Source organism: Hippopotamus amphibius, chromosome 8, assembly GCF_030028045.1.
Source record: "Hippopotamus amphibius kiboko isolate mHipAmp2 chromosome 8, mHipAmp2.hap2, whole genome shotgun sequence".
Lineage (NCBI taxonomy): Eukaryota > Metazoa > Chordata > Mammalia > Artiodactyla > Hippopotamidae > Hippopotamus > Hippopotamus amphibius.
In genome coordinates this window covers 120,117,766-120,133,556 of record NC_080193.1, presented here as the reverse complement: position 1 = coordinate 120,133,556, position 15,791 = coordinate 120,117,766, and the positions used below count along the sequence as shown (strand labels likewise).

The window sequence follows — 15,791 nt, the reverse complement described above, 5'->3', positions numbered from 1 at the left end:
GTGTTTTGTTAAAAAACCCATAGTCATATTCATTTGGGAATTGTGCTATAATCCCTCAAAGAAGGCCAGAATGCAAATTCTGTCAGAAATTCTATTTTATTTTTCTTACTCAAATCATATTTCAAGAGAGATTTTGTGTTTTGATTTGTTTTCTTAATTGAAATCCTGCAGTCACTAGGCTTAGTGGGAAAAGGTGTGTGTGTGTGTGTGTGTGTGTGTGTGTGTGTGTGTGTGTAGGGGGGTGATTTAAACCAATTCATAATTTCTGTTTTATCTTGCTTTATTATGTTTTGATCTTTTCTTGTAATCCAATCCCTCTGCCAAAAAAAATGCCTCTCTTGAATACTTACTCAAACATTTTTTCTGGAAAGAGAATTCCCCATTAAAAAATCTCAGAAGTCAGCAGTTTTTTCATTTAAAGTTTAAAAGAAAGTAAATACTTACTCATTCCTCCTCATTCTAAAGTATCTCTACTTTATCAATATTCTTAAGGCAAATGCAATTTTAATAATTATATACACATCTCAACAAAAAATCCTCAGTTTACTGCTATGTCTTACTAAGTCTATAGGAAATCAAACCACATCAAGTATTTTTGCTCTAAAATTTCTTTAGCTGATATTTTAATCATAAAGTCACAGCCTTAGAAGATACGTACAAAGTAATCTTGGGTCTGACCAGTGGCATGATGACAAATATTTAATCACAGGCTTTCCAGAATAAAAACAAATCCTAATTTGTAGCATTTGCCAATTTCCATGGTATAAATATTCTCCTGATTGACAATTTCAAGCTGACGATATGCCATCATTGAAGGCAGAGTTGGGAAAAGATGTACCACAGTCTACATACCACTGGGTATGACAACCCCGACAGCGTGTGAGCTTTCATCAAAACCCGCAATAAGTCTCTGGAATCACCTTTTGGTCAGCTGTGGCTAAAGGGATGCAGATGAAAATTGTGCTTAAAAGCCAGGCTCTAGAGTTTGGCTGACAAGACGCTAACTCCACTCTTTAAGTTACCCTCTGTGTTACCTTGCGTAAGCCATTTAACTTTCCTGTGACTCTCTTTGCTCATATGTAAAATGGCAATAATAAAGTTTCTATCTCATCAGAATTGCAGTGATTATTAAATAAAATAGTGCCTTAAAATGCTTAGATGAGTTCTTAGCACACAGCTATAATAATAGGCTATTAGCAGTAAATGTTAGGGATTGTTTTTCCAGAATTTATAATTCAACTTAGAATATTTTACACATTGTCATCTAAATCCTTCAGAGGTCACTGAAAACCATCCTTCTTGATAGCAATACTCTGAGAGGAGCCATTATAGAGGGAAGAGCACTAAGTAAGAAGTCATACCGTAGTTACTAGTCCCAGTTTTGCCAAAGTTAGGTTTGTGACCTTTGCCAAGCCAGTTTACTTCAAGAGCTTTGGTTCTCTCATTAGCAAAATACAGAAAGTAATGACCACCCTGCCAACTGCACAGGATTGTGGTGAGACTAATATGATATAATGAAACTAAGAACTCTTGGAAGATGGTGCAAGTGTGGGGTATTATTATCAACCCAGTTTAAAATTCATGATGCCTTGGAGGCATTAAAATAAAAGAGTGAAAGGTTTTGTGTCATTTGAGTAAAAATTGGGAATGATGTGTTGTTAAGAGCTGGGATGTTTTGTTGTAAAGAGGAAAAAACCCCACATTGTATCATGAAGCAGGCAAGCATTTTTTTTCTTCACACAAAAGAACAAGTCTCAAATGAAAAGGAATTATACTTTGAAATGTAACATGTTTAAATGAATTTGGGATCTTGGGGAAATAAGTTAAAAAATATCTATGAGGGCTTCCCTGGTGGCGCTGTGGTTAAGAATCTGCCTGCCAATGCAGGGGACACGGGTTCGAGCCCTGGTCCGGGAAGATCCCACATGCCACGGAGCTACTAAGCCTGTGTGCCACAACTATTGAGCCTGCACTTTAGAGCCCGTGAGCCACAACTATTGAACCCATGTGCCGCAACTACTGATCCTGCATTCTAGAGCCCACATGCCAAAACTACTGAAGCCCAAGAGCCTAGAGCCCGTGCTCTGCAACAAGAGAAGCCACTGTAATGAGAAGCCCTGGCACTGCAATGAAGAGTAGCCCCCTTAGAGGGCCAGGACAGGGAGGGTGGGAAGGAGTCGCTGGAGGGAGGGAATATGGAAATACATGTATAAATACAGCTGATTCACTTTGGTGTACCTCAAAAACTGGTACAAGAGCGTAAAGCAATTATATTCCAATAAAGAGCTTAAAAAAAAAAAAAAAGAGTAGCCCCTGCTCTCTGCAACTACAGAAAGCCCTCACACAGCAATGAAGACCCAATGCAGTCAATAAATAAATAAATAAATACATTTATATTAAAAAAATCTTTGAAATCATAATTTTCTGGAAATGGAAATACAACAGAAAAATTAATAAATAAAGCAGATAATATTCTATCAAATGAAAGATGAGACACTTAGGCAAAATGGATAGTTAGCAGTATGACATTACAAGATGTGAAACATAAATCTCCAAGTAATTATTAAAGGTAGAAGTTCTTCAGTTTTATAAATCAGTATAAAAAATGAAATGTCCAGGAGAGATTGAAGAAATCTTAAATACATTAAGTTCAGTTAAGTTGTGAACAAGAAACAGCACACATAAAAATGAAGGCAAGGAAATTATAGAAAAATTCCTGATTTTTAAAAAATTTACACTTTGAATCTCTGCTCACGTAGAAGAATCATATACATTTATATACATTCAGTGAAAGTTAACCAAAAATCATTCTGAAAGTATACCTATGATTTTTTTTTCTTAATTTATGACTGCATACCATACTTTAACAAAGGAGTTCTGTTCTGAGGACAAAGAACCACCTGTGCAGCATGGGCCTCACCACACCCTTTTCTGTCAGTTACCAGTAAAAATTCTTATTGTCTAAAATTTAAGTGTCAGTACATCATATAGGAAGATCAAGTTTTCTTGTTGCGGGGAAAAAATCAAAATGAAAGTTATGAATAGTATGTTACTTTCTATGAAAAGCAGAGGGAAAATATGAAATAAAATTTGTAATAAATCACTGAAAATACACATAAGAAATTTATAACTTGGGGAACTTGAGTAGACTGGGAAACAGGTGGAGACAAGACTTTCATAAGTTACCTTTTTACATTGTTTTGATTTTCAAATCATGAATTTATTACCTATTAAATAACATTATGGTGTGTGTGTGTAAGTCCAGTACACATTGATATGTAAAAATCTCAGTCTCACATCTGACCTCACATTTCTCACGTGCCCCACGCTCAGGCCTCACACAGGCAAGGACACCTGCGGAAGAGAAGGGGCGTGATGGATGTTTTCACTCTCCGTGTTCTGTGCCCTGTTCCACTCATTCTGCAGTTTCTCCTTGTTCAGCAATGTTGTGGGGGAGGCAGAGGTCAAGGGTCTTACAAGACTGGTGGGTTTGTTGTCATCCATGTGACAAATACCCAAATGCTGGCTATTTTTTTCTCCTGTGTGTCCTTCAGAGACAATTTACTATACCAAGAGGGTAACTTGTTCTCTGATATTTGGGCTGAATTTTTACAATTCCTACCCTGGCTTCTAAATCAACAATCATCCCATGAAGCCTGTTTTTCACCCTCTGAAGTCAGTATCCTTTGGTCAATCCCTTCAAAAGACCTTTACTCCACCTGCCTTATGACTTTGAAAAAACTCAGTACCTTTTCTGTGCTAAAGTCTGGACATACACGTCTCTCCCTCCACAGGGTCCCTCTTAGGCCAAGGTTTCTTAACCTCCATGCTATTGACATTTGGGAATAGATTATTCTTTGTTGTGGGGGATTTTCCTGTGCAATTTAGGATGTTTAGTGGCATTCTTGGCCTCTACCCATTACATAACAGTAGAATGCCCCATCAACCAAACCAAGAATGTCTCCAGAAATTGTCCAGTGATTCCTGGAAGGCAAATGGCCTGTTTGAGAGCCACAGCACTAGGCTAACAACCCTCTTCAAATGAATCCCCATTTCCTAATTTCCTTACCACTCTGCTAATTATCAGGCTGGGTGATGGGGTTTAGGTGATAATCAAATACACATTGGGGACTGCCCCTTAACAAGCCTGCAAAGAGGGTCTGATAGATACATCTCATGAAAATATGTGGGCATGTGACGCCCATTTTCTCAGAAGGAACTCTGCAATCTTGAGATAATAGGAAAATTCTTACATCAGTGAAAATCAGTATAAGTCTACATCTATCTCTGACATTTAAAAACCTGGGCCTAAGGACAGTGAGAGTAGGAGGAGAGGAGACTTTGTCTATTTTATGACTTTATTGAGTGACTGATTTTTATTATTCAAGCGTTTGGATTAAAATGTGTATTTTTTAAAGAAAGAATCATAGTCCTTACACAGCTACATGAAGAACATTTTAAGTTTTAGTGAGATTTTGATTTTGGTTCCATGACTAAGATAAAAGGAAGTTCAAGAAAAAGAGAAAAAGGAGAGAGACAAAAAGTTAAAAGGAGAGGAGGTGAAAACTTACCTTGTTTCGTCGATATAAACTGCTTCCAACACAGATGCTGCATATTCAATATTCTTCTTTAAGTCTACAACGTTAACATCACCTTTTTCCAGCTGCTTCACTAAGCATCTTAATCTATTTCAAAAAGGTAGCCAAAAAGAAAGAAAAATAAAAAGAGGTTTATCATAACTGTATGCAAAATAGTCCAACATTAAATATACAAATTGGGTTAAACTTTCAATATATCTTTCCAGGTAATTAAATAGAAATATTTTCAGGTATATTTGGGGTATAATTAAGATCAGTCTTTATCATTTAAACAACTATCAGAAATTATATTCACCTCTCAATAATATTAGGGTTATAGGTTGCTAGTTTAGGTACCATATTTCAAACAGTTTTTCTGAAAATTCAAAACAATATAGGTATTTTCATAAAGGTATTCCTAGCACTAGAATTTATTCTGTGGCTGTTTTGCTTTTTCAGAGTTGGCACTAAGAGAATATTTAAAGTTTATACCCTTTTAACCACCACTGTAGCAATTATTCACTGTATATAGCAGTAAAAACAAAAATAAAAGGCAAAAGATTCAAGAAAATATAATTAAGATAAATCTTAGTGTTTTTACTGCAATGGTTTTTCACTTGAGGCAAAACTGTAAAATATTTTCTCTTGTTTTTGCCCATGGGATGATGTATCCCAACTGTTTGAGAAATTTTAAAACATGCTTGGATTTCTAACTCACAGAAACTGTGATGTAATTAATACTATTGTTTTAAGCCATTAATTTTGGGGATAATTTTTTATGCATCAATAGATATCTCATGGAGTGAGATAATACAAATTACCTCAATAAGTTTCTAACACGTTTAGAAACTTATGCATTAATTATAAACCAAGTGTTTCTGAAGATACTGCCCTTTTCTAGGCAGAAAAAGAAAAACATGTTCTTTAGTCACTACACAACTATAAATAAACATTGTGAAGACAATTTACCCATTTTCCTAAGTTAGCAGACTGAATTTAATTCCATTTCTGAGAAAATGTGTTTCAGAGAGAATCGAGTACATCTACTTTTAGGCACTGTCTTAAAGATAATGTAACAGATTTTTCTGAAAATTTACTTTGGGTGATTTCCAATACCAAGGCTTAGGGTATAAAGGCAAGTTAGAAATTTCAGCAAGGGTATTTGACATTTCTCCATCCATAAGAAATACTTTCTCTGATGGAAAAAAAGCCACACCTAGATTAAAACTTCTTATTCAGGAAGCTACAAACAATTACTTTTTGTACCTTATACAAAATATGATGATAAAGTACGATAAAATATTAGCAGACAAAAACATTGCCAAATAAATTCCATGTATCAATAAATAAGTCTTATTTGTACAGAGTCAGCAAACCAAAACAAAACAAAAATAATAACTGAAACAAGTTACTTAGGAAGAATTAAGCCTGACTTTGAGGCTTGTGTAAAAGGCTGAATGTGATGATAGTGGAGCAACACACAGAGTTTGGGGGGATTTTTGTAATGCTTATGACCCAAGCACATTATACGTAGTGAAATTGCCTTTTATGTGGGAAGTAAAAGAAAGAGTGCCATATTTTGCAACGGCTTAAAAATATTCCACTCGTACACTTCTTGTGAAAAGTATTTGGTACAGCTTGGTTGTATGGCTTTATTGTATTTGATTGTATGATGTGGTCTTAAAAACCATATGAACTTCAGATGGTTACCTCTCCTTCTTTCTGAATAACTGAACTCTTTTATTGTTTGAGTTAACGATTTTCACTACTAAAAAACTACATTTTCCAGGCTGTCTTGAAGTCATGTATGGTCAAATGACTGCATTTTGGCTAAGGAGAATGAGCAGGTCGTTGAGTAAAACTTCCAGAACAATTATTTTGAAGAGGGCTAACTCAGCTAGAAGGGATTCTCTTTTATCCTTGCCTGTTCCTTACTGCCTTGAATGCAGTGGAACTGTCTGAGGGTCCAGGAGTATATAGGATCATAAAGTGACCTGACTAAAGGAAGCTACCCACTAAGAATAGCAGAGAAAGAAGATGGAATTGGCCTGGGTCCCATGCTGTGAATCCACCTGAATGAAATCACCTACCTCTGGACTTACCTCATGAGAGAACAACAACCAAAAAATGTGTCCAAGCAACTATTATTTTAAGACTTCTTTTAAATGCAGCAATCCTAACTGATAAATCAAATGAATAAGAAATGAATCAAATTATGGTTTTCTCTGGGTATATGCCCAGTAGTGGAATTGCTGGGTCATATGGTGGTTCTATTCTTAGTTTTTAAAGGAACCTCCACACTCTTCTGCATAGTACATGCACCCCAATGTTCATAGAAGCACTATTTACAATAGCCTGAACGTGGAAGCAACCTAAATGTCCATCAATCAAGAAATGGATAAAGAAGATGTGATATATATACACAGTGGAATATTACTCAGCCATAAAATGGAATTAAATTGGGTCATTTGTAGATACGTGGATGGACATACAGCCTGTCATACAGAGTGAAGTAAGTCAGAAAGAAAAAAACAAATATCATATATTAATGCATATAATGTGGAATCTAGAAAAATGGTATAGATAATCCTATTTGCAAAGCAGAAATAGAGACACAGACACAGAGAACAAATGTATGGATACCAAGGGGGAGAGGTGTGGGGGGTGGGAGGAATTGAGAGATTGGGATTGACACATATACACTACTGATGCCATGTATAAAATAGATAAATAATGAGAATATACTGTACAACACAGGGAACTCTACTTAATGCACTGTGGTGACCTGAATGGAAGGAAGTCCAAAAGGGAGAGGATATCTGTATGTGTGTGGCTGATTCATTTTGCTTTATAGTAGAAACTAACACAACATTGTAAAGCAACTATATTCCAATAAAAATTAATTTAAAAAAAGAAATGAATCAAAATAAGGAGCTCAGGAATAGAGAAATCATCATTTAAATGAGAGAGGACACTCCCAGGAAACTACCCACAGGTTCACTTCCTAACTCATAACAGCCTGCAGTTGTTCCCAGGGAGTCCTCCATCAGCAGATCACACCTTATGAAACCTGGGACATCAAAGGGATCTAATGCTTACACAATTAACATGCTTTTTCACAGAGATATCTTGATGTGGTTTAAAAACAATAAATATTATAAGTTGTATCTTAATAGGGGTATAAATCTATAATCTGACACAGAAATCGCTTTGAAAAAAATACTCCAAAAAAGTTTTACCACCCAAATGGAAAAGCTAATTAGATATGGTTATAACGCTGTAAAACAATAGCCACCTATACACAGACACACACACACTCATGCCACCCCCCCTCCTCAAACTCACTGTGTCCACACCAAAAAACCATAAATATATTTTGGAGGGTTACTAGGACTTCCTTTATCTCCTTTGCCTATCTGCACAAAATTTCCTTTAGTGAGTACGCATTTCTATTTACATAAAAATAAAAACCTTTGTACTGTGAAAAGATCATTTATAATTAGAATAGCATGTTAATGAAACAATTTATATAATTGTTATTTCAATTGTGAATTTGCTTTTGTAATCAATTTATGCATACAATAATCCCCAACAATCTTAAGTTTTAATTTCACTTTATAGATAATACAAGGCCAAACATTATCATGAATCATTTTCGAATGATCATACATTCTAAACTGGTGGGTTCCAATGCCTTTACTGCATATATTTGTACAAATTTTTTATTTCTTTTAAGAAGATATAGGCTATTTACCTAATTCGTAAACTATCCTATGGGCAAATTCTCAGAACTGAAGAAGAAATCATAAAGTCATGTGATAGAATAAATAAGTTCCCTAAATTTAATAAAAACTCTTTTAAATAATGATTTGATTTCAAGTGAAAAACAGTGTAGTAATACCAGGACTAGGTATATTCAATTGGTTCCCAAAGCTTAAAGTAAGTACATGTACTTTATGTTCTAACCTGAGCAGTTTCTGGCCCAGCAATTCAGCAGTCTGTGGATGGAGACTCCACTGGCTACCCTGTACAGTAGCAAAACAAGTTAAGAGCTGTTCTATCAAACAGCATAGACCAGCTGTTTCTAAGCAGATAATATTGCCAAGAGGGTGTTAAAACCCAAGTCTGTTAAATATATAATTGTTTAGCATTTATTACTACACCTGGGGCTTTGTAAAAAAAAATTGTGTACATAAATACATATAAGAATGCATATGTATGGATACACACATACACACACATAATGCACCACAATATCTGTCTTCAAGATATTTGCAATCTCTGGGAATGGCATGATTTTATGCAAATAATGCTGTCAAATGTTGGAATGTATATATTTCCCGTTACTTCTTTTCCCTAATTTCCAAGCAAACTGATTTAATCACTGTGCCTCAACACTCTCACATCATCCTAGATTCAAGCTCTTCTTTCTTACTGAAATCCCTTTCTCCCATATCTCACCTTTAACTGTCTGAATCATGTTTAATTACTAGGCATATCTGGGATGCTATCTATATCATAGGTCCTTTGAAGATTTCTATCCACTGTAATCTCTCTCGACTTAGAAACTAAAACACACTTCATTCATCCCACAGTTACCAAATTGAAATTTCTCTGGCTTCTGCTATAATTTTAATTTTTTGTATATGATGTTTTCCCAACTGAATTTTCAGCCAATAAAAAAATTGCAAGGCACACAAAGAAGGAACATTGATCCATAATGAGGATAAAAATCAGTCAAAATTGACCCAAAGATTACAAAGATGATAGAATTAGTAAACAAGAATGTTAAAAGTTACAATTAATACACAATAACATACTACTCAATACTCTGTAATGGCTTATATGAGAAAAGAAACTAAAAAAGAAAGAAATTAATAAACTGAATTTGTAGTTAAAAACTTTCACACAAAGAAAACTTCAAATCCAAATGACTTTATTGGCAAATTCCTACAAATGTTTAATGATGTAATAATACCTATTCCCTACAAACTTTTCCAGAAAAAGAATCCCAGGTCATTCTAGGAGTACAAAATTACCCTTATAACAAAACCAGATGAAAACATTAAAAGAAGAAAAAGAAGCAGCAGCAATAATGTATTAAAGAATATGCCTCACGAACATAAATTTAAAAATTTCTTAACATTTTAAGAAATCAAGTCCACCAATATATAAAAGAATATTGTATCATAAAAGACATTTATCCTAGGAATGAAAGGTTTTTATAGGATAGAAAAATTAATCAATGTAGTTCACTATATTGAGACTAAGAAAAGCCATATAATCTTCTCAATAAATACTCAAACAGCATTTGACCAAATCCAACATCAATTGCTGGTTGAAACTCTTAGCATTTTAGGAATAGAGGAGAGCTTCCTCACCTGAAAAAAGGCTACAAAAAACTATAGCTAATGTCATAAATAATGTTAAATGACTGAATGCTTTCCTTCAAACAACAGGAACAAGGCTCTATTCTCACCACAGATATTCATAATTCCACTAGACCTTTCAGCCAAGCTATAAGGCAAGAAAAAAACCATCCAGATTGGAAAGAAAGAAATAAAACTGTCTTTGTTCACAGACAACATGATTGTCTAAGTAGAAAATCTGATGAAATATACCAAAAAGTTACTAGAAGTAATAAAAAGTAATAAATGATTTTAACAAGTTTACAATATAAAAAAGATACAAAAATAATATCATTCAATATAATAATAATGAACAATCTGAAGTTAAAGTGAAAAACACTACCATTTACAATAATACCAAAAACGTAAAATTCTTAGATATGAATCTGACAAAGTACGTGCAAGCCCTATACACTGAAAACTATAGAACGTTACTAAAAGGAGTAAATGTAGACCTAAATAAATGGAGAGATGTACCATGATCTTGGATTGAAAGAGTCAATATTGTTAACATGTCATTTCTCCACAAATTTATCTATAGATTCAGTGCAACCCCAGTAAATATCCCAGCAGGCTCTTTTGTTATTGTATATGTTGACAAGCTGATTCTGAAATTCACATAGAATCAAGGAGCTAGAATAGTCAAAACAGATTTAACAAAAACAACAAAGTTTGGGGATTTACACTACTTCAAGACTTACAAGACTTCAAGACATTTTAAAACTACATTAATCAGTACAGTATTAATGGCATAATATAGTACATTATTAGTACAAAGATAGCACCAAGATAGATCAATGGAACAGAATATAAAGTCTAAAAATACCCCCCTCCCAATATACAGTCAATTTATTTTGGAAACAGATGCAAAGATAATTTAGAGGAAAAAGGATAACCTTTACAACAAATTGTGCTGAATCATTAGAAATGTCCATACGTAAAAGGAACTTTGATCCATGCATGCGTCACAGATCTAAATGTATATCTTAAAATTATAAACCTAGAAGAAAACATAGGAGAAAATCTTTTTGAACCTGAGTCAGACAAAGATGTCTTAGATATAACACCTATGAAAAAATAATAAGTTGAACTTCACCTATATTAAGAACTTCTATTCTTCAAAAACATTGTTTCAAGAATTAAGACAAGCCACAGACTGGGAGAAGTATTTGCAAATCATATATTGCACAAAGGATTTCCAGAAAACAAGTAAAGAACTTGCAAAACTCAATAATAACAAGATAAACAATCCAATACAAAATCTGCCAATGATTTTTTTATATCATCAGAAAAGATATATTCATGGCAAACATGGAAGATTACTGGTGACCAGAAAAAATTCAAATTAAAACAATAATGAGATATAATCAAATACCTATTAGAATGACTATAATTAAAATAACTGATCATACCAAATATTGGCAAAGATGTGAAGCAACTTAAACTACCATACACAGCTGTTGGGAATGTAAATAAGTACAATCACTTTGTAAAAGTTTCTCAAAAGTTAAACATATATCTACCATGTGACTCACCCATTCTATTCTTTGGTGGAGAGAAAAAGAAATATATGTCCTTACAGATACGTGTATATAAACATCACAGCAGCTTTATTCGTAATAGTCCCAAACTGGAAACAACCCAAATGTTCATCCACAAGTCAATGGAAAAACAAATTGGGGCATATCCATCCAAAGAAATTCCACTCAGCAATAAAAGGAATGAACTATTGATAAACACAATGGCATGGATGAATCTCAAATAATTATGCTGAGTGAAATAAGATATATGCATACTGTATGATTTCCATTTGTATAAAATTTTAAAAATACAAGTTATTCTTATAGTGACAGGAAGCAGATCAGAGGTTGCCCTGGAATTGAGGAGGTAGAGATTAAGGAGAAGGGAAGGATTACAAAGGAGCTGGAGGAAATTTTGAGGGTAATGGAAAAGTTGGTTTTCTTGATTGTGGTGATGGTTTCATAGGTGTATACATATGTTCATACTTATTAACCTGTAAATTATAAAATGAAATATGTAATTTGAGATAGAAAAAGGATATATGCTGAATAGATGCTTCTGTTACATATCTTTATTTTTCATCAATTTTATTAAAATACTTAAATTTTTAATATATACTATCATGAAAGACATGATAAAAAAATCTAAAGCAGCGTTAAACTGTTAATGACCTTTCTCCAAAGAGAATGATACTAATCTTTGATAATTCATAAGACTTTTAAAATCAGCCTGAACATTATGTACTGAACAGGCTCTGATGTTGATAACTTTTTGGTGGGACTTCCTTACCTTCTAATGATCAGAACACTTAAAAGAAGACAGAAATGAAAATAGAAACCATCTTTGAAAATAATTGATTGGATCTGTGATTCAAACAGTTGCAGAAGAAAAACAATTTCTACCTTTGAACAAGGAGTACTAAGCTGTAGAAAATGATTGAGTATTTTTTATTCAAATATAGAACTGCTACTTTCCAAATGAAAAAATAATATAAAGTGATGTAGTTTTCAGAGTCAAGAACTTCCTATACTCTAAACTTACCTTCTAAGACATTGCTAAATGACCCTATCTTGCAAAAGGACCACCTACATGACTAAGAATAGTATGCTGAAAAATCCCATGTGTCTATGCATGTCTTCATTAATTCTAGAATAAAAATGCCCAGGATGTCCTTAATGCTGTAGAGCATGAATGATATATACATTAATAATTTAAATTTAAAAGAGAATTGATAATCATCATATTTCTATCAATGTCCCCATTCTTGACCTAACTGTAATACAAAAGTAGAAGGGTATGGTTGTACGAACGTCATCTTAAGAAGCAGAAGAGGTTAAAGCTAAAAGAATATCTAGAGTGATATTAACATTAATTTTAAAATATGGCCATACGCAGAAGTGCAACAAAAACACATAAATAGGAACTGCCAAAACTAGAAGCTTCTATGTCATTTTCAGTAAGTCCTGCATGCCTCTAATCCTAACATGATAAAAAATAAGAAGCCATTAAATGTTGAAATAGTCTTATCTACTCTGTAGGTCAATGCTTAGAAAATTAAATTCTAATCTTAGTCTAAAAAGCAAGCCTTATAGATTTAAAGTCTTTTTAAGATACTTTTTTTTTCCACATAGGCCAATCTTATAATTGTAAAGCTCCTTGATACCTTTATTTTATAGAATAAATAATTCCCCAAACAATTGGTATCGCTGGAAAAAATGAGAACAATTGTATGGCAAACATTATTGGTGTTTAAAATATATTTACATTCTACATTTAAAGGAGCAAAATAATTCCACTGAAGTGGAGAATATATAATGGAAAAGTATATTTTTAAGTGCAAAGGAATACATAATTATTCTCCCTTTTCTCCCAAATCACATTTTAGGTTAACTATCTATCACTTTACTTCAAGACTAGACTATTTTTTTATTACAGAAATAGGTATTGCATAATTCCCAACATGTTGAAGGATTCCTTTTAAGTACAGAGATACAAACACTTGAATAGTTAGAAATGCTTTCAAGGGCAATTTTTTTCCTCCTTGAGGCAAAGAACAGTGAGACCATATTAACTTTAAAGGGAGAATCAATAATTTATACCTGGTTACTGTCACCCTTCTGAAATACTATGGGTTATGTCAACTCAAGGATTTTCTTTAAAAGATTACATACTTAAATAAATATGTATAGTAAATATGTATGTAAATATACACATACTTAAACATATACTTAAATATTTAAGTATATAAATACATAATATATTTAAATATATTTATAATATAAATATATTAATTTGTTTGTTTTATATAGAAAATATATTTATATATTAAGTATCTATTTGTACATATTTAAATCTATGTGTTCTGATGAAGAAAAAGTAGTTACATTCACCTGCTCCTCAGTATTTGTTTAAACCAGGGAAGAAAGGTTAGGAATAGGCTGCACACATAGCAGACCCACTGAAAAAAAGTTTAACATTTTATGGCATTCTCTTGGACCTTGGAACACACAAATTTAGCACTGAGCCTAGGTGGTCCCTCTGTGTTAAATACTTTTCATTTGTCCCTTCAGACCCACTCCACTAGACTCTACTCTGCTCCTGCCCCTGAGGGGGACATTGCAGAGACTATAGCAGGCTTTGGATTTGGTTTCAGGAATGGGGAACATCAGCAGGAGATAGGAGTGAGGGAGGAGTGAAGGCCCTGTGTTATTCTTCTCTTCTCCCTGGAGAGTCACCCCCCACAGAAGGTCACTTACCAGACAGCCCTCTCCAGAGTTCTCTCTCAGTCTCTCTCTCTTTCTTTCTCCTTCCAAGTATAACACATCCCTGGAGCCCCGTGTTATCATCTGCAGGTATTGCATTACCCTGGTAGTTCCCTACACTGGTCTAACCACTGTAAATACTCCTTTTATTAACTACTCCTCAAATTACCCATATTGACTGTGCCATCTTTTTTGCCTAACTTCTACCATACTTCTTACAATGCCATCTTCTAGTACCAGAGACTTACAGTACGATCCTAGGGGGATGTTGGAAAGATTGTACAGCTTTAAGGATTGTACGGCTTTAAAGTCACTCAACTTGCATTCACCTTTTTCCTGTGTTCATGGAGAGGAGCAACACCCTGAATGGAAGGCTACTTCCAATTTTCTGTAGTGATCAGCAACAGCTCTGCCCATGGAAACTACACAAAATGCTGAGGACCAGCTGCTTCACAGGAAATGCAGGAGAGTCACGAGACTAAACTGCCACTTTCACATGGGAGGAGCCTGACTCCGGAAAGGAGTGTTTATGGGGGGTGGTTGATGCTAGTTGTGATAATGACAGAGTAAAGGGAAAAAGTAGGTAATTAAATAGTTGATCCCACTAGGGGATTGTAAGTAAAAAAAAAAGTATGGGAGACCCCAGAAGTTAATGATGACTTAAGAAAGCAGGTTTCCTTAACCACAAAACCAAGCAGGCTTGCTTAGCAAAACAACCATGCAACAGAAGCATGAGACATGCCCCCAAAACAATAAAACAATGGTGGAATGAGACCCATATACTGCCCAGTGAGCTCAGTAAGTTAAAGACCCCTAGGACATGCACATGTAAAAAAACAATAAGTTATGGAAAGGTGACATTTCAAAGTGAAAGACCCTCATTGTACTGAGACCTGAAATAAATTTTTTATAGTGCCATGACAGTCCTCTCTTAACCATGCAGGGACAAGAAAACTCCTCTGCCCAACCTGGAAAAGAAGCTGTTGATGAAAGTGTGATTCTACTCAAGAATGAAGAAGAAGCTGGTTTTTTCCTCCTCCCCTCTTTTCCTTTGACTATAAAATTGTAGCCCAGTACGTTCTCAGGGCATTGCATCATCAAGTGTTCTATTCTATTAAATCACTTCTTATCTATCACTTTGCCTCTCACTGAATTCTTTCTGTGCTGAGACATAAAGGAGCTCCTCAGAACCCGCCAAAATGCCACCTAGCAGTTTCAGCTGGGTTAGAGAATGTATGATGTAATTTTTTAAATTTAAAGAAAATAGAAAAATGGAGAATTGTGGTTTGTATTTAAGCCTGGTGGATTAAAAAATGCCTTTATTACTGTTCACCCCGAAACATCATTAACATAACATAAATAGACTGAAAAGGTAAAAGAGCTACAAGGAAAGAACAGAACAGAAGATAATATAGCAGAGAGAAGCTTACAACACATTTTTGGAAAAATTAAATAGTGAGATATGGTAACATGCAGCAGATACCAAGAAAGAGAAACAAACCAAAGAGCTTTCGAAAGGTGAT

At 34.2% G+C, this 15,791-nt stretch overlaps 1 protein-coding gene across 1 annotated transcript in view; it reads right to left on the bottom strand.

The window, feature by feature from the left end:
* PDE1A (phosphodiesterase 1A) overlaps nucleotides 1–15,791 on the bottom strand; it is a 340,367-nt gene that overhangs the window by 103,336 nt on the left and 221,240 nt on the right. The window contains exon 2 of the mRNA XM_057746597.1: nucleotides 4,572–4,685. Coding sequence (XP_057602580.1) covers nucleotides 4,572–4,685 — 114 coding nt within the window. The remainder of the gene's footprint in view (nucleotides 1–4,571; nucleotides 4,686–15,791) is intronic.